The 24,109-nt window shown below is 32.8% G+C and overlaps 1 protein-coding gene across 2 annotated transcripts in view; it reads left to right on the top strand.

The window, feature by feature from the left end:
- The window catches only part of LOC130640959 (1-phosphatidylinositol 3-phosphate 5-kinase-like), a 36,686-nt gene that overhangs the window by 3,429 nt on the left and 9,148 nt on the right, over positions 1-24,109 (top strand). For both annotated transcript variants that reach the window (XM_057447582.1, XM_057447581.1), the window contains exons 2-26: positions 6,265-6,531; positions 6,644-6,841; positions 6,921-7,107; positions 7,299-7,486; positions 8,063-8,182; positions 8,897-9,054; positions 10,988-11,102; positions 11,456-11,620; positions 12,046-12,106; positions 12,711-12,802; positions 13,324-13,607; positions 14,450-14,564; positions 15,311-15,508; positions 15,986-16,291; positions 16,471-17,301; positions 17,554-17,651; positions 17,868-17,939; positions 18,292-18,463; positions 18,944-19,122; positions 19,285-19,395; positions 19,906-20,023; positions 20,419-20,729; positions 21,356-21,455; positions 21,695-23,581; positions 23,985-24,105. In XM_057447582.1, coding sequence (XP_057303565.1) covers positions 6,295-6,531; positions 6,644-6,841; positions 6,921-7,107; positions 7,299-7,486; positions 8,063-8,182; positions 8,897-9,054; positions 10,988-11,102; positions 11,456-11,620; positions 12,046-12,106; positions 12,711-12,802; positions 13,324-13,607; positions 14,450-14,564; positions 15,311-15,508; positions 15,986-16,291; positions 16,471-17,301; positions 17,554-17,651; positions 17,868-17,939; positions 18,292-18,463; positions 18,944-19,122; positions 19,285-19,395; positions 19,906-20,023; positions 20,419-20,729; positions 21,356-21,455; positions 21,695-23,581; positions 23,985-24,105 — 6,424 coding nt within the window. In that variant the 5' untranslated portion in view covers positions 6,265-6,294. The remainder of the gene's footprint in view (positions 1-6,264; positions 6,532-6,643; positions 6,842-6,920; positions 7,108-7,298; positions 7,487-8,062; positions 8,183-8,896; positions 9,055-10,987; positions 11,103-11,455; positions 11,621-12,045; positions 12,107-12,710; positions 12,803-13,323; positions 13,608-14,449; positions 14,565-15,310; positions 15,509-15,985; positions 16,292-16,470; positions 17,302-17,553; positions 17,652-17,867; positions 17,940-18,291; positions 18,464-18,943; positions 19,123-19,284; positions 19,396-19,905; positions 20,024-20,418; positions 20,730-21,355; positions 21,456-21,694; positions 23,582-23,984; positions 24,106-24,109) is intronic.

Raw genomic sequence — 24,109 nt, 5'->3', positions numbered from 1 at the left:
GGTAGCCGTACCTAACCTAATTTCGTTTTTATGGAACATTTGTAGCATTTGAAGATGTTTCTTATACGATAAGACCCAGCCGTACCTTAATATTTTCCAGCCGTACCTTATTTTAGCTAGCCATACCTAACCTAATTTCGTTTTTATGGAACATTTGTAGCATTTGAAGATGTTTCTTAAACGATAGGACCCAGCCGTACCTTAATATTTTCCAGCCGTACCTTATTTTAGCTGGCCGTACCTAACTTAATTTCGTTTTCATTGTACATATTTTAGCACTTGAAGATGTTTCTTATACGATAGGACCTAGCCATACCTTAATATTTTCCAGCCGTACCTTATTTTAGCTAGCCGTACCTAACCTAACTTCGTTTTTATGGAACAATTTTAGCATTTGAAGATGTTCCTTATACGATAGGACCTAGCCGTACTTTAATATGGTCCAGCCGTACCTTATTTTAGCTAGCCGTACCTAACCTAATTTCGTTTTTATGGAACAATTTTAGCATTTGAAGATGTTTCTTATACGATAGGACCTAGCCGTACCTTAATATGGTCCATATATGTTGTCTTATAATTTTCATATTTTTCATCTCTTTTCCTTACCTATCCCCTTTATTTTACTTTACTTGATAAGTCGCATTGAAGTTCAGCGCTCGTACTAACCACCTTTTTATTGCCAGCCGTACTTAATTTGTCGATTTGGGAATCACCTTCCCGCGCTCTCCCCCGTTTGGTTTCTATAAGAGCAAGATGTTTCGTTAACATTTTTCGTATTTTGCGGGTTCATTGGCGATTGAGAAACAGAAATTCAGTGACACAACAAATTTACCACTACGATTAGCTCAGTTTTTTCCATTAAAATACATTACCTCACCTTAAAAAGAAAAGTGTAGTTACGTACGGCTAAGGTACGGCTTAGGTACGGCTGTTAGGTACGGCTAGCTTTACTTAAGCACACCGATATCCGTTATCCATATTCCGCAACTAATTTGGATTTCTTTATTATTATAATATTTTAACAAATAGAAAACCCTACCAATAACTTAAAACTATTGTATGGAACTCTTGGGTGTACTCCAGGGGTTCTTTTTACTACTGGATTGGGGTTATAATCAAATTTAACCCTGTATTGAAGATGTTTTGAACCCATTCCCCAGCCAAACAGAAAAACAGTTTCTAAAGTTGGAATCAATTTCTGTTTTAGAAAAAAAAGTCTGATTTCTGAATTCAGAAATTGTTTCAATATCTGTAGCTACCTTATCCTAGACCTGACACAATAAGAACCCATGTTTCATTTTACTATTATAAGGAAATAAAAATGGCATTGATGTAAAAACAATTATCTCCTACAAAGAATAAATTACCCACCGATTCCGTTGGAGCAACACAGGTATATATAGCTATAGCTATATACAACATTTCTTTTATGTGGAATAAATTCCAATGCTTTTTTCTATATTTATTGTATGCAACACCAAGTTAAGCGCTTTGGTAAGCCATGTCACAAATCTTGGTGGAGTGTTTAATTAATTTAATCAATTAATTTAATTATATAATTAATCAAATCATCACTATTTCGTCCAAAATGCATCAGCCCTGCCAGTAAACAAAAGGATCGTTAGCCAGCCTAGTGGAATATATTCCTTGCAACTTTATCACAAAGCTACAACAACCATTGTGAACAAAATGGGGATATTGACATAAGAAACAAATTGATTACCCGTAGCCATCATTAAAATTCTGTTTGAGTTTGTGCATCAAAACAAAATGGCTATATATATATATATATAGCAATTGCTATATTTAGTGTTTCAGTGATACAACCTTTTTCTCACACACAGACAGACAATTATTAATGTAGGCTAGACGTCAACACATGGAAAAATCTATGTGTTTATCTGCCCTACATTTTTATTCTTAGATTTTTTCCTAGAGCTTACATATCCATGGCATCAACAACCATTAACCAAAATGCAAGTGTTAATCCTTGACACAAAATCCACTGGAATTTTTCGTTCCATCTTCATGTTTACGCTAATTATCTAGTTGCCATTAAGGGGACCATAATTTAATTATTTCATGTAAATGAGGCAAAAACAAATTGAAGATGTATATAGATCATACCATAAACTAACTAAAAATATCTGTAATACATAATCCTCTGTTACAAAACAAAAGCGATCTGTCACCCCAACCAACCACTAAATTTTTGAAACGTTTTGCAACAAAAATGGTTGCACTTCCCTGCCTTCAGGCATTACATAATTATTGAATCGACCCTAATTAAATTACTATATATACTTTCTTGGTCAGAATGTTCATGGTCAAACTCTCACAGAAAAAGCTTTGATTAAATTTGAACTAGTACAAGTTTCTCTATAAATTAAATTCAAGCTAAATTAGCAAAAACTCACCTAAAACTACACATTTGTCAAGTTTAAAAACCCCCCCCTGTTTATGAGGAACTGTCCATGTAAACAGCATTTTTCCTGAAATCATAATAGCTAACCCTAAAAAATACACACCTGTAATTGGTTTAAAAGCATCATGTGATATTTTCTGGTCATGAGAATCCCTGGCAGTTTTATACAACAAAGAAAAAGAACACATATTCACTAAGGCTATCACCGAGACAAAATAAGCTGTGACCTACCAAACCAATGTCATAAAATATTTATCTCGCACTGTTTTATAAAAGTCAAGCCAAGCCGAGCCTGAACTTATTCCCATCATGATTGTACGTTAAATAAGCTGTTGTTAAATAAGCAATTTATATCCACAGTCAAGGTGAGCCATGCTAAGGCATGTAGTAAATAAGTATCAGAACCATTTGCGTTAACTATATATATGTATTATGCAATGTTGAAACCTAAAGAACAAAATGAGTACATAAACAGAAGTTCAGGAGTGCAGTGTGACGAGGTCTATAAACATAACAGAATACAGTCATCATAATGGGTTCATTATTGTCTATGTAGCACAGCTAGAGATCAGCTTTGTGGCATGACTTAGCTAGACACAACTAGATATTGGTTTCATTGGTTGTGCCGGGGCACATTCAGTAAACATTTTATGACTTCCGCTTGGCATGGCACAGCCTGGGTTTAAGACCATTTTCAGACGTTGTGGACAGATATCATCCTGGAACAAAATGTGTACAGGCAAACTAAAATAACTGACTTAAAAAGTAAAATTTTGAGTATTTGTTTACCTTTTATTGTCACTATTTTGTTTCGATGCTTTTATTCAATTTTGGATTAAAATTACTCACTTTTTGCATTGTTTACACAACCCTGTTTTAATTTTGGATTAAAATTACTCACTTTTTGCATTTGGAACAGAATCATTCCATTACGCATATCAGATGGGCTCCTTTTCTTGAGAATGGACACGCTTTATGGTACAAAAATTAAATCTCTATATCCACACTGTGTGTACATGGTCTAATGGTATAATAAATTAGTCACTATTCTATGTATATATATGTAGGAATTTCACATGAATTTCTTATTTTTTGTGTGCGTGATACTACAAAATCACGTAAACAACACAATGGCAGCCATATGATTTTGAATTATATTTATTGACTAAAATTAGTCAAATTATTATTACAATGTCAATAATTATTATTTGCACAATTTGTATCATTTCGATAAAAACCCCCGAAATAAATTGTTTTCTCAACATCTGATGTAAAAATTAACTAAAATTAATTCCTGGCTATGATAACAATAGTGCAGGCCTCGTCAGGAATGACGTGCAATCGCACGCACCTACACCTACACACGTCATGTTTGAATGTTCCCTTGAGGTTTTCGCACGCCAAAAAAACACTCAATACCCCAGGCATGCGCTAATCGCACACTAAAATAAATAATATTCTGTTCAATGTTTTATTGCCACTTTTAAAAATAGACAAGACCCTTTTAGTCTTCCAACATTTAGGTACATAACCAGTAAATAAATATTTACTGAAATGGTAAATAAATACTTAAAAAAAACAGCAATCCTGCTTTTAGCAGATGTAAACCAATTTGTCTAAGCCTGTAGCTTTATTATTTTAGTGAACTAATTATTTTTTTAAAACATTTTTGGTTTTATTAGGACCCACCAAAATTCGCGTCTGCTAACAGGTGGATTAACATTTGTAGTGCCAGAAGAAAACTTTGAGGCTTGGAACCAACACTAACAAAAAATAAATTACATGTGTTAGGTACCATCGTTTTGGACTACTTGTTTATTTGAAGTAATATTGCCTGACCCAGTTTTTACAACAACAAAAAGAATTACGGTAGATATAAAGATTTTATTCTATTTTTGAGCAAGATCCTGACATAAAGAAGACACACACAACTCATTCCAATGAACAATAGTTTGATAAATACAGCCCTCTGAATTAACAAAAATGTTCGACAGCAAAATAAGAATCACAATGACAAAATTGGAAGTATCACACACACAAAAAGTAGGCAAACTCACTGTAAAATAAATTTATTTTTTCTAGAGCTTAGTTCAGTTACCTCCCACGGCCGTTAGCTAAAAATAAAATAACATATTTTTCGCTTCAGCTGCCTCTTGCGCTCTAATTATATCATTAGAAACATTTTATAACCACTTGTGGTTTAAATCATCACAGAAAACGCTGAAATTTTAAATGCTGTTTTTCTTTGCTGTTGTTTTTTGGCTGTTATTTTTAGTACTTTTAAACTTTTTTCTTCTTTAATATATATTTTTAAAGTATATAGTATAAAAAAGAGAGTATAATTCAGAGAATACATGTTCACGTTCTTTAGGAAAGTATGTTTGTTAGGATTTGATTTTCGGCGGAAAAATAACTTAAAAATAATATTTTTGCGTGTCAATAACGGAATATTATAAATAATGATTTTCATAACTGTTGTTATAATAAGCCACCATACAACTTTCCATAATTTAATTTATGTTTTTTTGTTCCACAAGTAGTTACTAAGTTTAATCAATCCCCCAAGGTCACAATAGTTTAAACTGGGAGAGCAACCTGAATAAATAGAACAAGTTTATAAATGGCTATTTTATTATTTTATCATCTTTTTTTATATACATACCTGGAACTTTGTTCCCAATGTTAAAACAGCAACCTCTGCACGACAAAGGAATTTTGTTACTTATCTTTTTAACTTTTTTCCTATAACTTCTAATTAATAAAATTATATACCGATGCTTGTAGTGCAGGATTTATCACATGGGTGGTTTTTGCTTGTTTAATAGACCTGGTGCAGTATGTTTTTAACAATGTCTTGTTTTTTTTAAAAAAATTCGCTAGCAATCATCAGTAAGTGGGAAAATTTAGTGTGTATATTTTTGTGTGGCCCTAGAACTACTACCCGTCATCGTGGTCTGTTTCGACGGCATTCACAACGGCAAGAGCTGAATGCTGTTGAGGATTCAGACAGTTGTAAACAACTAAGTCTAACCAATTTTTAGTTATTCTGCTAAGGAGTTTGGTCAGAAGTCTCATAGAATTTCCCCTGGTGTTGTAAAGATTTGTGTGAAAGGAAAGGTTCAGGAGGAGAAAGGGAATTCAAAATTTGAAAAACAAGTAAGATGTTTTGAAGCATAACAAGGTCAGGAAGTTTTAGGATTTTCAAGTCAAAGAAAAGGGAAGAAGAAGGAACAAGTCAAATGAGAAAAATTACACATTTTGAGACAATGCTTTTGCAATTTATAGACACTAAGGTTAAGATTTTGTCCCAACACTTGACAGGCATAAGTAAGGTGACTTCAGAGTAGGTTTAGAAACTAGGTAATAAAGTCAAGAGATATACAGACATTAGCCCTGTAAAGCTTTAAGATAGTTACTTCTGCTGTGTGTTTCCAAGTGAAAATTGTTAGATATATACCTAAATACTTAACAGAATAGCTAAGGTATTTACCATTCAGTTTAGGTACAAAGAGATTCTGTTAACACAAAGTCACTTAGAAAGGCACCTAAGGTCAATGTTTACAAATTTATTAATAAGTTAAAGGGAAAAATCTAAGTGCAAAATACTGGTTTCATCTGCAAACAGGGAGGTTTTATTAAAAAAGCATAGCATTACATAGATCATTAATATAAGTAATAAAAAGAGGTGGTCTAAGAATCCTTAAGCTCAAAAGAATGTTGTGTTCTACTGTGTTAAAAGTGAAATGTGAGCACAGTTATTGTTATTTTTAGAGCTGTTTTGTATACATTAATGTATTATAGTATAAATTATGTAATGTTGTGTACAAAAAATATTTTAGCACAATTAACAAGAACATGTTAACTGCATTATGGATAACAGACATGACCCAACGAAACTTACATCTTTTCAACCACTGACACCTGTGTTGTCATCTGGTGGTTTCTCGCTTTCTCGATTATTTGAATTTGGTCGTAGGAAAACAAGCCGTACTCCCAAACTTCCAGCAACACCGGAACAAGCAAGAAAAACGCCTGAAGATGATTCGGTAAAGACTGTGTCAACAGAAGAAAATGTTAACGCAGCGGGTGCAACAAAAAGTGACAAAGTAACCTGTTTTATTGAATTTTTTGTTTATTTCTACATTTTTTGGAAGAAACAAATAAATTGTTTGAAACACACACCTCCATCTTCCAATAGTTCTTTATTAATTTTTTTAGAAAGAAAACTTCTATTCTTGGTTGACTGAAAGCGTATCCAGCCAAACAAAGTTGTATGGAGGAAAAGAGCCACCTGCTGAAGTACGATTAACTCAGTCTGAAACTCAATCACCAAGAAAAGATAAATGGAGATATCGAAATGTTAAGACCATCTTGAGAAGATTAAGTGCATTGACAATAGACAGACGATGGCATCAGGTCTGTTGATTTGTATAATTACTTATGTATAAATAAACCTAATTATTTATGTAAGCAATGTTGAACATATTCCTTCCAGAGCACAGGAGATTTCAAGCACAATTTCAAACAATATTGGATGCCTGATGAGCATTGCAAAGAATGCTATGAGTGTGGAGATAAATTTAACACATTTCGTAGACGTCACCATTGTCGAGTTTGTGGACAGATATTTTGTTACAGGTGCTGCAATCAAGAAGTTCCAGGAAAAATCATTGGTTTTTCTGGTAATATTTGAACTTGCATTAGTTAATAGCTTTTAATTTTGCATTTCGTAAAAAATGTATCCAGATGTCCACATTGTAAAAAATATTTGCCATTATGAATTTTTTGGGTGTATATTTTACTAACAATAATGTGAAGAAGACATCTTTTTTTTCTAATTAAAGTGGAAATTTCATAATTTTTTTTCTTATAGGTGATATCCGTGTATGCAATTACTGCAACAAAATAGTACAAGCATACTTAAATGATGATCTTGAAAAAAGCATTGAAGCATTAAGTGAAGATTTTGATCCAACTTATCGTTACGATTTTGGTGGTAGTTCTGGTTCATTAAGTTCTGTCAAATCAGGTTTACCTTTTGAAGACGCTTATCGTGTCAAAGTATGTATGAAAGTATAATAATAAAACATAAATAGATTAATTACCTTACAGATTTAAGAACATGCACTGTGCTTGTTTTCTTAAGCTATAAAGATGCTTTGTTTCTATTTGTAAAATAAATTTTATACCAGATCCAGCCACAGTTTTTATTTTTGGAGGCCTAACAGCAGTTGAAAGAGATTTTTCTAGAAAAGCAAAAAAAAATTACTACCTGTAACATCATAAAGAATTGGTCAAAGAATATCTATTACTCTTTAAAGTAGCATTGCTTTGTATGAATATGTAAAAAAACTTTGTGTACATCAGATTATCTACTTGTACAACTCATGTTTTTAATAAAAAAAAAGAAATAAAGACAACATTTTGCTTAGCTGTTATGACTTTTTTTAGGCTAGTCAATTGACTTACCTTAAGTAAGCAAGAAACCAACTGAGATCAGATTTTATGCTTGGTTTTGCGATTCATAGATGAAAAGAATTTTACACTTATTGTGTATTATAAGATCATATATTTTCAATAATTTTATGCAACTCACATTCAAGAATATATAGACATTGGTTGTTTTTGTTACTTTAGCGTGCAGGAAGTTCCAACAGTATCAACAACGGTGGCAATGAGCGTTCCCCAACTCCAGCTCAGAGATTTCCTTTTGATGCATTTGGAGTGGCACCAAGAGAAGCTAACCAGATAAAACAGGTTTTTTTTTTAATTTTTCATGCGTTATAATGTTAATCTTTATTCAAATTCTATTGGGAAAAATCTCAGATAGCTTGTAATTTAATAAATTGCTTGTACCAATAGGAATAGAAATTGCAAAATGAGCACATCTAATTTTATTGCACCAAAAGCATTATGGGATTTGTTGCGCTGTTCTAAATGTACTCAAAATGTTGTGTTTTTGCTTATTGAGTAACTATGTTCTATTTTATATAGGTGAATGTTTTAGTGACTTATTATCCTAATGATGTGTTACAATACATTTTTATGCATTTAAGAATTAGGATTTTTAATCTAATTTAAAGTTAATTTTCTCTTTCTTAAATTGCAAATTAAATCCAACAAAGTTGTGTCAACATTTATCATATTTGAGCATTATCTCCTAATTTTATTTTAAAAATCACCTTAACTGTTAAAAAATATCCTCATTTGGGAACACATTCACTGGCCATCGTAAGCAAAGAAGGAACAACAAATTAATTAAATATAAAGTTGTTTAAAATTATATTATGACTATTGTGCAGAAGGGTTTTGATATAGATAGAAGGAACAGTAAAAACATTATTCTTGCACAATTAAAAAGTTTTATACATGCCAACCCTTGAAATTGCAAAATTTTACATAGCAATCTATAACAAAGCTAAGAGGATTTTGTTCTAGTTAATACAACAGTAAAATTACTTAAATTTTTAGCTGCAAGATTATTTAAAGGAGTTATGGAGCCACATAACGGATTTAAAAGATGGCCTAGAGTTATCAAGCCATAGATATGAGCTTAAAACCTATCCAAATTGCTTTGCTGGAAGTGAGCTGGTTGATTGGTTAGTGAAAAATAACAGAGCAAGCTGCAGGTTAGATTTAGTAAATAACCTGTTGTTTCACTATAGTGTTGTATCAAAACTTTTGACATGTTATTTTGCTAGGTCCTTAAACCAACCTGCTATGTTTTATTGCTCTAGAAAAAGAAGCAACCAATTTTTAACAATTCTGTAACGAATCTGTCAATCATTGTTATTTGCCTCATACAGTGATAATTTTATATAATTTTGATTTTAATCCATATTAAAATACCCAACCCTCCATATGGGAGCCAAAGGGGGAAGCTACAAGTAGCCAGGGGAGAATGCTCTTAGATTTTTCCACACTCATGGAAGTGTTATTTTTTATGTCTTTTTTAACATAATAAACATATTAAACACTAACACCTAAATCCGCCATGATGATCTCATTATTTTCTACACAAAATATATCAGGTCGGGCTAAAAGTTACGGGAGCAGGCTAACAAGTAGTTTTATTTATAAATTTAAGGTATCAAACATTGTAAGAAAGATAAAAGTGTTATAAGTTTTTTTAATATTTTTGTGGATGAAATATTCTTAAACTAAACTTAAAAAACCTGTTACCAACGTTTTCAATTTTTGATAAAATATTAAAGATATAGCTCAGCTCCATATTTCCAATAGCCTGCAGAATTTGCAGGCTACTGACAATCAAAATATTCAGCCATAGGAATTAAAAAATCATCACTACGACGGTACTGCTGCAGCAAAAAAATTTCCTACACTATTATGAAGTAGGACAATAAGTATAAGGTTATAAATGTCATTTCTAAACATTGTCCCATGATAAAAATATGTTATGAACTTATGCAACTATCAACACAAAATACCAAATACTAAAGAATCTTTAGTACTTTAACTACAAAATTATTTTGGCATGAAACTTAAAAAATGTCAAAATGTTCCGCATACAGACTTTCTACATAAGACTTTTTTGTGTTACTCAGTTGGTGTGTAAATAATTGTGGCTATTTTCTTATGTTTGCTCGCCATGTATTTACCAACTATTTCTATTCCAAAAAACTTGTCGGCAATGTCCATGTGTCGTGTTATATCATAGGAGACCTTGGAAACAAGAGTGAGCAAAGTAATTTGAGTACTAGTTCATCTTATTGGTGACACTTTCAAAAAGAGAAAATAGCAATCCGTACCTAGAACCAGCTTTAAGATTACGTTGTTCATTTCAAAAATGTGACAGTCATTATTCAAAAGTATGTCTTTGGTATCAAAATACAAGAATAACAAGTTGTAGTATAAAAAAGTAGTAAATCGTTTCAAGGAATATTAAAAATTGAGACCAATTTCATTAAGAATATTTATTGTGTACATTGACATTACACATTAGGCTATTTTGGGCTTTAAATAATTCTTAAGTTGACAATTTACTTCCTTGGAATAAGAGTTTGGGGAATCCAGTAGAGTATATACATGAAATTGTATAACACTTTTGCAAATTAAAAAAATTCCCCCCTCCCCCTCTTCCCCCCTCCAGAACATGAAGATTTTGTACATCAAGGTGGTGTGTAAACACATTATCATTTAAGCTCCACCCCAGAGCATAGTGATAGTGGCCAAGAAACACGATGATGAGAAATGTAGAAAAAAAGTGCTGAAATGTTTCTCTTAATTTATACATTTGTCAAAAAAATTTCTTTTTCTACAGCATGTTAGGATATATTTTAGATGTATTTTAAATTTTATTCCAGGATGCCTTTAAATGCCAACATTTATTTTTGCTGACATTTGTGCCAATTTACGAGGCCATTGCCAAATTTCCTTGTCAATTCCCAATTGCTAACATTTGAGATATGTCAAGTAATTTATGCTGAATTTATAAATATGTTGAAATGTTACAAATCAATTTTATGATTTTAAAAATAATAATAACTACAAGACACTCCTTGTGTTTTTAAAATCATGCTAAAGCACCTAATTTATATGCAGGACACAGGCTCAGTCTACTGGACAAGCGCTGATTGATAATGGTTGGATTGAGCATGTTTATCAAAATGAGCAGAATGTGTTTAAAGATGAATACATGTTGTATCAACCAACGAAGGTGTTAGTTTACTTTTTGTTATTTTTTCAAAACAGAATGTTAAATATGGCTTGTAAGAAAACAATGACAGGTGCACTAATTTTGGAGTTTTACCATTCAAAGAGAGTTTTTTTCCTCAACACATAGAAAAGTACTGTAAGTATTAGAGGTTAGAAAGATGCTTATATATTGATTGTCTCGAAATAAGCATTTTTACCACAAGCTAGGAGAAACGTTTGAAAATTGATCAAACATTTTATCATAGAAACTGTGAGGGATTGCAACAGTACAAGTTGAACAAGAAAAAATTTTTTTTCAAAAATAATCTGTGACCTTTCTGTTGTTAAAAATTATTTTGCATTGTTACTTTTTAGGTAGCTATTTTAGAGACTGAAACAGCATCCATGACGGCTCGTCTTCATGCAACTTCTAATGACTATTCAGATGACTCTAGCATAGAAAGAAAGCTTACAGAACTTGACGATGATGACGATCTAGCTCCTAAATGGTTTAAGCAGTTATCCTCAATCACACCTTTGGTAATGCCTTATCATGTTTTATTTCTTTTAATCTCCCAACCAATGCAAAAAAACAAGTGGTGTCTATCTTGTGATAAAAGCGAAACTTTTGCCTTGACAATTTGTGTTACTCCCCAAGAAAACAGGGGCGCCACACTCTTGACATAAATGGTCTGAACCTTTTACATTAGGCTATGGATAACTGATCAGGAAATATATAAAATAAACAGCTTATTATTTTACCCATAAAAGAAAGTAATTTATAAGCGACAAACCAGCTTGAAAGTTTGTAAACACTTTGTTAAAATGTGACTTAATTTCAAATGTAAAAATAACAGAATGTTCAGCAAGATATACTACTTAAGCTTGGTAATAAAACAGCTACAAAGAGGAACACATTTTGGAGTAAAATAAAAATGTAGTGTCATCACAACTCATTTTTTTAGGATGAAAGTGAGATTGGACAAAACGAAGGCGTGTTGTCTCAGAGCAAAAGGTTTTCAGCTGGTAAGATACTTTGTAGAATTATGATGATGTCCAACAAACAAAATCTTAATAAATTATATTGTACGCATTCAAAAACTACTTGATAGTGGAGCAGTAATGCAAATCTTCTTTTTATTATTTTTCATTCACAGGTTAATATTTATTGTAAAGCTGATTTGCTATACTAGTATTTCTTAATTATCAATATAGAAAAATCTTAACTTAACCATAATTTATTATCTTCATAAAAATTACAACATCATTGTGTTCAGCATTTTGGAAACCCTAGGAACCCTGGAAAAGTCAGGGAAACTGAGCTTTCAACCTAAGCCAAAATTGTACATTTCTTTAAAAATTGCTTTTATAAACAATTTTACAAGTCAGGGAAATTATGTTTTAAAAAATTCAAGGAAAAATGAAATTGATTGGCCACCTTATTAATTTTGGTATATACATACATTTTGATAATAACTCAGGGAGTGGAATAATAACAAAAAAGAACAGCGAAGGTAAACTAAAAATGGAGTTAAATATCTGAAATTTTTGAAAAATTTCTGTTACTTGTTTTAACAGATAGTGTCTATAATAATACCGGTATTTTTATCTATTTTTATCTATTTTATAGGTAGACATCTTGATTTGGACCATGTAACAGGAGATGATACAGATGCTCGTAAAGCTGATCTTTCTCTCCAAATGAACTTGGATACTCATAGAGTATGATTATTTTTTTGTTTAATTTATTGTAAATTTGTTTTATTTTAAATCTTTTGTAAAAATGGCCATGTTTACATATGGAAAGCTGATAAATGTCAGGGGTCTTGTGACAGAAAGGCTTTTATGTTTACAGAAAAGAAATTTCAATGGATATATTCAGGCTAAACTTGTATCTGTACATGTTCTTTAGGATTTAGGGCAATATTATCCTTAGTATGTTACTTAGCTTCTTTTGTCTAAAGATCTGGTATAATATAAACCTCTTTTATTTAAGTAATTATACATAAATAAAAATATTGGAACTTTGATTAGTGCAACAATGTAGCAAAACATTAGTGTACTCAAAGTAATAGATTATAACAAAAGAAATATAATTTATCTATGAAACGAAAGTAGATTTTGAAAGCTATCTTAAAATTATCAACTAAAGAAAAATTTGAAGGGCACATTTAGTGTTAGTGATAAATGTTTAAACAGATTTTTTTCAAATTAGTCACAGTACTATTTTGTTGATTTTGTAGTTAAATGATGATGTTAACAAAGAGATAAATGTCGACAAAGCATCAAAAATTTCACTGATCACGCATGTTCCACCATTGCCACTTGACACCTATGTATGTGTTGAGGGACATCAAACGGCAATGAAAAAGAAAATTGTTAAACCAAACAACTCTGCTATTTCTGAAGATATTTTGCGTGGAGTTGTGTTTCCAAGGCCTAACACTGAGCCCGAAGCACAGGAAGATAATTCTGATGACCCAGGAAAAGATGATTGTGGTGAACGAGTAGCAAGAGAACGTTTGAGGTATTGTTGTGAAGTTTCAAAACATGTCAGGCGATTAGGAAATTTACGAATTAACAAATGTTAACAAAAACATTCCAAGATAGGTGATAAATCTCTAATAGCCTCTTCTTCAATTAATTTGATACAAAAAGTTATTTTTACTAAATACAGTTTCATTTCATTTACTTGGCTATCTGGCATCTCAAAATTTATTTATTAGCTAGTAAAGTAAAATTTAGAAGTTTAACTTGGAGATTAAAGTAAACAATATCGCTTAAAACAATTTCTCTTCCTATAGAATTGGCCACTGCTATACCTCCCAACACTGCTTCCTTAAACTATTTACGTACCTTTAGGAGCACTATAATCATAAAGTGTTTGGCATTATTTTACCATTGATGGGTCACAGCAATTAGTATTATTAAACATGTGAAGGTTAGATAAATGATGGTGGCAATGAAATACTGCCATGTGATTTGAAATAAAGTACAGCGATAAAATTATTATTTTATTATTAGTAAACCTTGTCTTAATATTTTTCATTAATCAGATAATAGAGGATATAATTTGACACTGTGACGCCGGTTTTTAAGAAATACAAAAAAAGAAGTGATGCTGTGATTGTAAATAGTTTGGCGTTGGTTTTCAAAATGTATGTAATCAACTAAAAAAAACAGTTAGGGTAACTTTTTAATCAAGTATTAGACATGTAAATTCAGTTTCACTATTTGAGATAAAAAAATCATTAGCAAAAAAAAAGGACCAACCTGTTTCCTTTGCTGGGTTAAGGAAATGTTACATTTAAACAGGCAAAATGCTTCTCCAAGTTAATGAAGGCTCTAAACTGATGATATATTTTATAGTTTTTCAACATACCATCATGTACAAGTTTTAATGCAACAGTTGCTTCGACAAGATAATCTACTACCTACGTGGGAAGAAATTATAATGCCGTTCATATCGAAGATTAGTAATAAGGTAGCAGCTTTTAGTTTGAATTTTGACTTTAACAGCTCAATTAAAAATAGCTGAAACACTTTTATAAAACTTCAATATGTCTTTCATGGGGGGATACTGAACAGCGAAATTTAGTTTTAAAATAAATAGATGTTCTTAAGGCTGAGCACAATCACCACATATGTACAAAACTGATTTAATATAAAAATATGGTAACTGTTTGTGTACTGTTGTGGAGTTTGCTACATTTTTATGCAGTTTTCTTACATTTTTTATACAAATAATTTGGGTCAATAATGCAAATCCTTGATTAAGAGACCAAGTATTTTTTATTCAGTTTTTGAGCCTCTTAGGATTAATATTTGAAATAGGTGTCTTTGAATCATGTAATTCTAAACTGCAAATAAAACTTGCTAGAATGAATGAAAGCTAAAATAATTTTTTTGTGTATTCTTTATCTTCCTTCCCATTTTTCCTAAAGACAAACCTTCGTTCCAGAAAATTTAAATCTTAAACTTGTTGTTTTGACTAAAAATCCAAATAAGATTCTATTTAGAGGTGGAGGAGGTTGGTGCTTGGTCATGGTTAATCGTTTATAAAATTATTTTTCTGACAGGAAGGATAGGTGCCTATTAGAGATGGGTGGGCAATAAAGGGAACATTTTAACTGTGGGTTCAACTGTTGGTTGCCACTGTGTAGTTGGATTCATATTTGCGATGTGCTTATTTTGATGACTTACCTCTAATTTCAAGAGTTAACTATATAGGTAGTACCAGATGTTCGTCGGGATGATGACATGGACATCAGAACTTACGTGTGGATAACAAACGTCCCAGGAGGCTTGAAAAAAGACAGTCATCTTATCAGTGGTGTTGTGTTTTGTAAAAATGTTTCACACAAGAGAATGACAGATTATTTCTTGCAGCCAAGAATTTTAATGATGAGCTGCGCCATTGAGTATCAGGTAATTTATCACTCAATTTAAACTTTTAAAAGTATGCTGAAGGTTAAGAAATATCTTTCGATAAAATGACCCAATAAATGTACAAGTGTGTGTATTCTCTATTTGTTATGTTTTATTTTTATTAGAGGCGATCTTGTACTTTAAATGTATCTAGTTTTACTTATGCCCACGTTGTTTTAAGTTTGAATTTTTCCTAAATATAAAATCTGTTTTTAAGAACCAGAAAAGCCAGTAATCTTTTTTAGCAGCTGTCAACTAACTAAGTGTAAAGAGAATGCCTTAAAAACGTTATTTTTATTTTAATCATAGAAAATAAGAATTGGTCTACGACGCTCTATATTTTCCTACAAAATTAAAAAAATCTCAATTTAATAAAACCAGTGAGCCAAGTTGTCAATTATACATTGTTTATAGAAGCAGATTACATGAAAGTGCTATAATATATTTCGACTTATTTCTTCCTTTTGTTATATTTAGAGAGTGGAAAACAAAATGTCATCTCTTGATCCATTAGTTTTACAAGAACATGCATTTTTACAAAACTTTGTCAAAAGGGTACTTGTGTTAAAGCCTAATATACTGTTGGTGGAGAAAAATGTTGCAAGAGTGGCACAAGACATGCTGTTGGCAGGTGGTGTCACTTTAGTTTATAATATCAAACAATCTAAAATGGAAAATATTGCTCGTTGCACAGGTGCAAATATTCTCTCTACCATGGAACAGGTTACAACAGCGCGTTTGGGTACTTGTCAACAGTTTCGATTACAAAAATACCCTCTTCCAGTAAGTTATAAAAGCTGTTTTCATTTTGGGAACATGTTCAGATGTTTCTGTGGAGTTGAAATATTTGAAAAGTGTTTGTTGCAATTTAAACTCTCTGTAGCCAACACCTGCTAAAAAAAAGGGTTGTCTGTTGCTCTCTAAGTCTTGATATGAAGCATGAACTTATTTTAATTTTTTAGAAATCTAAAGAGACGAAAACTCTAATGTACTTTGATGGTTGTGCTCCAGATCTTGGCTGTTCACTCATTTTGCGAGGCGGCAATGAGAAAACTTTAATTAAAGTGAAAAAGATCATTAAGTATTTAATTTACGTTTCATATCATTTGAAGTTGGAAGCCAAATTTTTAATGGATGAGTTTGCTATGCCACCACCACTGGAACAACTAGCACCGCAAATTCATCAAGCACTTGCTTGCCCTGGAGAGGATTTAGCGGATGGTTCATTTGATACAGATGCAAAATGTCAAACAGAAAATCGAGCTGCTGTCGAGTTGTCAGAGTCGGAGAAGTTTTCAGATGCTCTATGTAGAATTATACTGACAAGTTCACCATTTTGTCACTATTTTATGCCGTATCTTCTCACAGAAGAAGGTAAAGACTGTTTTAGTAGACAATTTGTTGCTTCAAGAGTGTACTGGTCACGTTATATGGATGGAAGCGTTGCTGAACCATCAAAATTGCTTGAAGATGACCACGAGTGGGTTGAAAATCAAGACTTCATAAGCCCTGACACAATAATAAAGGCGCCTCATGCCTTTACTGACCCAGCATCGTTGCTTGATTGTATTGAAGACAGTGAAAAAAGAGAGACACTGCTTAACGATTTTCGTGCGCGAGGTGGGTATGTTGATCTGAAAATGTATCACAAATACGAGGAGCAAGAATCGCAAAAGGTTTATGGAAAGTATTGGAAGAAACTCTCACTTGCAGCTGGTGATGTTGTAGAACAGGAAGATGAAGAAGTTGAGAATATTGAAGAAGTATTAATGGAAAATATACCTGACCCAAAGGTATGAAAAAAACTTTAGCTACTTGATTGGTGTCTTTTTAGTTGTATGTAGAAAATATGTTGCGAAAATTGCTGCGTTAAAAATGATTGAATATTTTTAAAAATGGTGAAGATTGCCTCCAACTTTAAAACAAGTTAAATTTGATATGTATATTTTATTTTTAAAAAAGTATATATCTTAAACTATGGTTTTGTCAAGCTTTAGAGTGTATTCTCTCCCCTTAAGACGTGCATTACTATTTAATTTCTATAGCATGATTGTTTTGATGCATACAACCATCAAAAAATAGCTGTATTGTTCACTAGTTATCCAAGTGAATCCCGTGCTCCAAAACCGTGCATTACACCATGGTAAGTCTCGAGTTGTTTTTATTTATTTTTTTATTGATGTGACATAATAAAATTTTGACCTCTGTTGACAAAAAAATTGATGCCTAATGGTTACATTTCTATTTTACTCTTCATTCTAAAATTGAAGAGTCATGTTTATCTGAAAAATTGTTTTGTTTTCTAGTTAACATTATGCAGAATTGAAGGTATTGAAGATTTAATACTTATTTTTCTTAGGGCGGTATATATGGAGTTCTACAGACGAAATGATATAACTCTGGGTGGATTCTTAGAAAGATACTGCTTTAGGTATCTCATATGTTTCTTGTAGCATATTACGATTTTTGAACAATTCACAAAGGAGTGTAGTTTATGAAAATTTCTTGCCCCAACGAGGAATATATGAACAAAAAATAAATAGACAGATCCATCAATTTTTTTTTTTTTGCATATTGGTTATGCTTAGTTTCATGTGGACAAACACACCCTATCCAGTGACACCCCATCCGCGACGTGGAAAATAGTCTCAAGTTCATATATGCAATGTCTAAGCATATTCTTGGTGTTCATATCTGCAGCGTGTCAACATGTCTTAGTGTTTAAGGCAAATTATTTGCAATTCCTGTGTTCTTTTATTGTTACTGTTTTATTTTTTATTTAGACCTTCGTATATTTGTCCAAGCCCGAATTGTTCTGTTGCTATGGTTAACCATGTTCGGTATTTTGCACATGGTAAAGGTTCACTGTACATCCACATGAGAAATTTGGAATCTCCCATACCTGGATATGATCGTACAATATTGACATGGAGCTGGTGTAAAATCTGCAAACAGGTATTTCAAAAAACATAATGCTTCTTTCGTACTGCTTTTGAGAGTTACTTCCGTTCACACAGTTAACAGGGTAGCCAGTGATCTGGAAAACTTGGAGAAACTAGAAAAATCAGGGAACTTAATTTATTTTTTTTAGTTAATTAAAGGAATTTAGTTGTTCTTAACCGCCAACTACCTGAGTACAAATGGAAAAGTAGTCTTTTACATAAGGAAATCAAAATACAGAAAAAATTTTCATTTTAATTATGGAGCCAGAGGGAGAAAATTCAAAATTGGCAGGCCACCCTGTCGTCAGTTGAGATATTGTTTGAAAAGATGAGAACCAGACTGTACAGTTTCTTATGCCTCGATCATAGCTAGCAATTTCTGTTGTCCACGGGACTATAAATTATGTTAATAGCAAAATTTACTTTTTTTTTCTGTTTCCATACTCAATGTTTTTTTGTTTGTTTCCAAATATTTCTTTCAATAATTTATCAGGTCACTCCAGTTGTCCCTTTATCATTCGAATCCTATTCAATGTCATTTGCAAAATATCTTGAGCTGCGCTTCTATGGTAGCCAATACACAAGACGTGCATCCGCTGAACCTTGCGGTCATTCGCTTCATCATGATCACTATCAATATTTTAGTTACGGAAACATGGTCGCTTCTTTTAAGTATGTTTTTAGTTTATTTCAAATTTTTTTGTGAGATGATTAAAACTGTATATTCGAATATTTTATGTTGATGAAAAATTGGAAATTGTACCATATTTTCGTATTTAAGCGTGAATATATTGTCTCTTTTCGATTATATTATATTTTCGTTCAAATTTTAAGATACCGTGCGATTGATCTGTACGAAGTGATACTCCCTTCAAATAATATTGTGGTTGGCAAGAAGAGACATCCTCAAACATTGGTGAACGAAGTAGAAGATATATACGCTAAGTATGTCTGCTAGTCTGTCCAGAAAAATTGATGCTGTTCAAGCAAACGCGTAATTTCGTCGCCTGTAAACGCACAGCAATGGAAGCAGTAGTAAATAGGATAGATGTTTTTTACAAAAGTACTTTGTTCCATACATGAGGGGTGGCAATTTTTTTATTCGATGTGTACGTGCAAACAGGGTGACTTAAAGATTTTTGTGAAGCGACAACCTGACCAAATAGTAAATAGTTTACTAATAACTAAGGGAATAGCATAGTGTGTGCATTGTGTTTGTGTAAAAAGTTGGGTATGTCCCAAGAGGTCTATTATCAATTATGACACCTATGGAGGAGTGTAGCAGGAGTTTTTGCCATAAGACGTGGATCATGCAACAACATTCTAATTGACTGTTATACGGTATTGTGCATTTAACTTAAAATAAACGGTTACTTCTATTCGTTCTATCATCAAAGTTTTAACAAACGCAACCTTCTAATCACACTATCTGATGTTAATTGTCTGTTATTCCAGGGTTGAATCATTTCCTAATGTTATCATGGATCGTTTAAATGGTTTAAAATCTGATGATCCACAGTCATTTAGTGCTACTCGAGAGGCTAAAATAAAAGAATTTATGACTGATCTTCAGGTAATACGACTATAGCATCAAGAAAGACAAATCTCTACTAATAAAAGAATACGTTAGATGCATATATACCTTCTTGACATTTTACCTCTTTCATTTTATAGTAATTAAGCTCTATATTTAGCAAATTTGTCATTTCTATATATAGTACAAAAGTTCTGAAAGAAATGTATATATATTATTTTAATCTTTTAACTTATGTAAAATTTTTATCAATATATCTAAGGTATTTATCATATCTATGAAGAACAATGGGATAACTGCTTCACTGAATTTCAATTTTATTATTGTGTTGCACTGAAAAAAATGAAAATTTGAATACATTTTGGTAGCAATAATTTTAAAGTGAGACACGTTTGTAGATACTGAAGCCAACTGAATAATTAATCTAAATTTAGAAAGAGCGAATGAACCTGCAAGATTGTGTTCATGTCATCAAGACGAAAGCAGACAATTTAATAGTGAAGAAAACGGAGGTTGATGGTGATTCAAAATCAAGTTCTAACGCAACCAGTAAGTCAGAAGTGACACAGTCTGAACATTTAAAATCAAACAGCTCCAGTTGTATTTCCTCTTCTGCTGAAGTCACGCAAGAGAACGGTGTGGAATTAAATGATGACGAGAAATACCTACTATCGATTGATATTGGAAATAAAGTCTTTCACTTGAAGAAACGGATGTGTGAATCTGTTGAAAACTGGAACTTGAAGTAAGTGATAGTGTATTTTTTGACAAGTCTTATTTATTATTTCTAAACCCTCGCTCCGAACTTTTTTAATTCTATGCTTATTTAATGCTTAGCGCAAATTTATCTATGTTTTGTTCAGCGCGGGAAAGATTATCAGATGTTGTGTAATTATCTTCTCCCAAATTTTTTATTTTATTTCTATGAAACAAGCTCCTTCTAGTTGCTGGTTACTCAACAAATTTCTGATTGTGAATGTAAACCAACAATTTATTTCTTATTTCATCTAACATCGTGAATTCGTAAACAAGCAGACTATATATGATCCTGCATAAGTTGCTACAGGCTGTATTAAATCCTGCACAAGTTTTTCAGATTATTTCAATCCAGCAGAAGTTTCTGTGGACTATGTAAATTCCAGCACAAGTTAATGCAAGCTATATGAGCTCTTACACGAGTTTCTGCAAGCTATATGAGCTCTTACACGAGTTACAGCAGACTTTAGCTTATGCAACTCGTTTGTGTTCTGTATTTTAATTAAAACCTATCAAGGGTTTTTCCAACTGTTATCAAAGCTACCCGAACTATTTCTAGTCTTATAGTTATATTTGTTATAAGAGAATTAATGATTTTTTTAATATTTATTCTAGGCTTCAAGAATTTATAACCCAAGATAGAAAACGAGAAAAATCAGCTGTCCGTTCTGCATCGCCAGTTAAACCCACTAATGTCCCGACAGATATTACAGAGGTATGTATTGTGTGACACTCGTACTACATGAAAGTCATTTCTTTCTTACGAAGAAACACTTTTACTTACATGCTAGTGGACGATGAAACATAATTAAATGAAGCATTTTATTCAAGAAATGTTTTTGAACAATAAGTAAGGTTGAACGTCAGGTTAGCTAAATATTTGAATCTAAGTGTCAATATGTTCTTTAGTTTTGCGAAAAATTCAATGAATTAACGTGTTTATGCTCTCTTTAGTTTTACCCTGATTCAGCCGAGGTAGAGATGGATCCTGCTCGTCCGAAGCCCCAAAATCGCGAGACGGTCTCCGAAGTCACTCTCACAGATGGAAAAATTTTAAGACAGACATACTTTGGAAATACCCCCTCTCCTCATCCTGGTGATTCTACTGGTAATGACTCTCCATCGCGTGTTAGGAAGGTTAGCGGTCAAACAACAACAGCTGGGAGTGCAAGAAAAATATCTGAAAATAATCCTCCTAACATCATGAAGGAGAAAAAAGATTTGTCGTTACAGTTGACAAATGATCGAGACAAATCAAATTCAGATACTCCGTCAGATAAAACAGAACCAGAAAGAAATAAAGTAGGCAGTCCTTATATGTTGATCTCCACGTTAAAGGAAACAGCTAACACATCCAGTGAATCAATTACATCGAATAATGCATCAGCTGCAGGTGGGAAAGAAAATAGTGAAGATGGCCCATTTAGTAAAGCTGTTTCTTTTGACCAAACAGAATGTACTTCTGAAGATAAGCTGCAAGACAATGTTGTGGTAGATGTGAAATCACAGATCGAAGCTTTACCTGATTCCAACACAGAAACGAAGAATAAATGTGATGACAATGCAATACGCAAGCTAGATGATGGTGGACCCATTGACCCCTGGATAGGTATTCCACGAGCTCGTGCAGCAGATCTAATCTCTGAAAAGACTTGCTTGTCAGGTAGTGAACTAAGTTTGAAAGTGGAATGTAATAGCGACCAAGATGATCTTAGTGATAATCCCTCTGTATTGACGGAAGACGACCGAGACTCAAACTTACCTGAAAGTGAAGTCCATTCAGAGGTAGAGGTGGCTGAGGAAGAGAACGATCATCTGGAGGATGCTATCCAACTTGGCGAATCTGCAGTTGATTTTGTAGAGCGAGCCTTGTCTCCAAAAGAAAATGAAAAAAAGGTTAAAGTGAAAACGGAGAGAAAAACTGTTGGGAAATCAGTTGAACCTGTTGTACCAGTTTCTGTTAAGAAGGCAAGTTCGAAATTTGTTCCTAAATTACAAACAAATGCTAGTATAAATAAGCCTAGATCAAAGAGTACGAAAAAATACAGCGAGTTCCCAAAGTTTCAAAAAGAAGAAAAGGTGGAGAAGATTGAATACTTAACACCGAAAGAAGTGAAAGCCATGCAAGTTGCAAGAAGAAGAAGAACTGAATGGGAGAACAGAAGTCGAAAAGTTACAAAAGAAAGTAAAGCTCCTCCTTCTCCTGTGAGTGCTGAACACTCAAAAGAAACACTACCTATTAAAACTAATCATTTTGGTAGCTCTAAACCATCGAAGCAAAAAACAACCAAAGATCGTAAATCTAATCCGTTGATCAAGCGCTTAGTGCAAAACACGTTGGATTCGACAGAAGGAAAAAAGAAAGGCAAAATAACACCAGTAAAGCAAGTCACATCTAAAAATAAGCGCCAGTCTTTACAATCTTCTTTCAAACCGATTAAGTTGGATAAGGACTTTGAAGGAGACCATCCATTAAGTCCTGTCAAAACGGATGAAGATATTGAGCAACCACTTTTAAAAACACCGGCAGCCGAAAGTACTTCCGAAGCGAAACAGCCTCTTTCTAACTACCAGAAACGCAAGATGATGGGACATAGAAGAATGAGATCAGCTCCGTTAAGAGTTGCTCCTAAGGAAGACACAGAAGTTCCTTCCGAGTTAACGCCGGAAAGTCCGTTTGTGTTTTTAAACCCGATGGATAATGAGGTGGTAAGAGAAAGAAGTCGTTCCCTTGGGAACAAGCATGTTTACAAGGAATCAAAGAAGCTTAGTAAAATGGCGGAGTTGGTCTGCCATGAGGATCGTGTTGACTCAGAACGGGATGTTCCTGAAGTTGTGCAGGTATTGATGCTTTTGTTATACTGTCAGATAATTTTTGTTGGAAAATATCAACAATAGTGCGTTTGCTCTGGCCGAGAAAAAATGTATGGAGTAAAAGTCTATTCGGTCCTGATTTTGTGGGAAGAATAGTTGTATTTTATGAAAGGATAATGCTATTGAATGTCGTGTTCCATGATTTTCCCTAAGGTTAAAGCGTTCATGACTATTATACATGTTTCTCTACATGTATCATAGTTATGAACACTGGAACTTGTTTATTCTAAAATACCTTTTCTTGTCTGAAGCAACACATAGAAGGCTTGCTTACTTGCAGAGAGACAAAACTTTTACCATCAGAATAAGAATGACGCTTATGGATATTCTTGTGTGATATTCAACGTCGCTTAAACTCGATTTATTTTAGTATGACGCCAACCCAACCACTAATATAACAAATATAGATGGTAAAACATATGTGGTAAAACAACAAGACGATCGAAAAATTGTAGATGATGCTGCTTCAGTGAGAAAACCTACAAAACCAGGTAT

Source organism: Hydractinia symbiolongicarpus, chromosome 4 (assembly GCF_029227915.1).
Source record: "Hydractinia symbiolongicarpus strain clone_291-10 chromosome 4, HSymV2.1, whole genome shotgun sequence".
Classification (NCBI taxonomy): Eukaryota; Metazoa; Cnidaria; class Hydrozoa; order Anthoathecata; family Hydractiniidae; genus Hydractinia; species Hydractinia symbiolongicarpus.
Note: the sequence above shows the minus strand (reverse complement) of the source record. Positions and strands in the feature narration are given on the sequence as shown.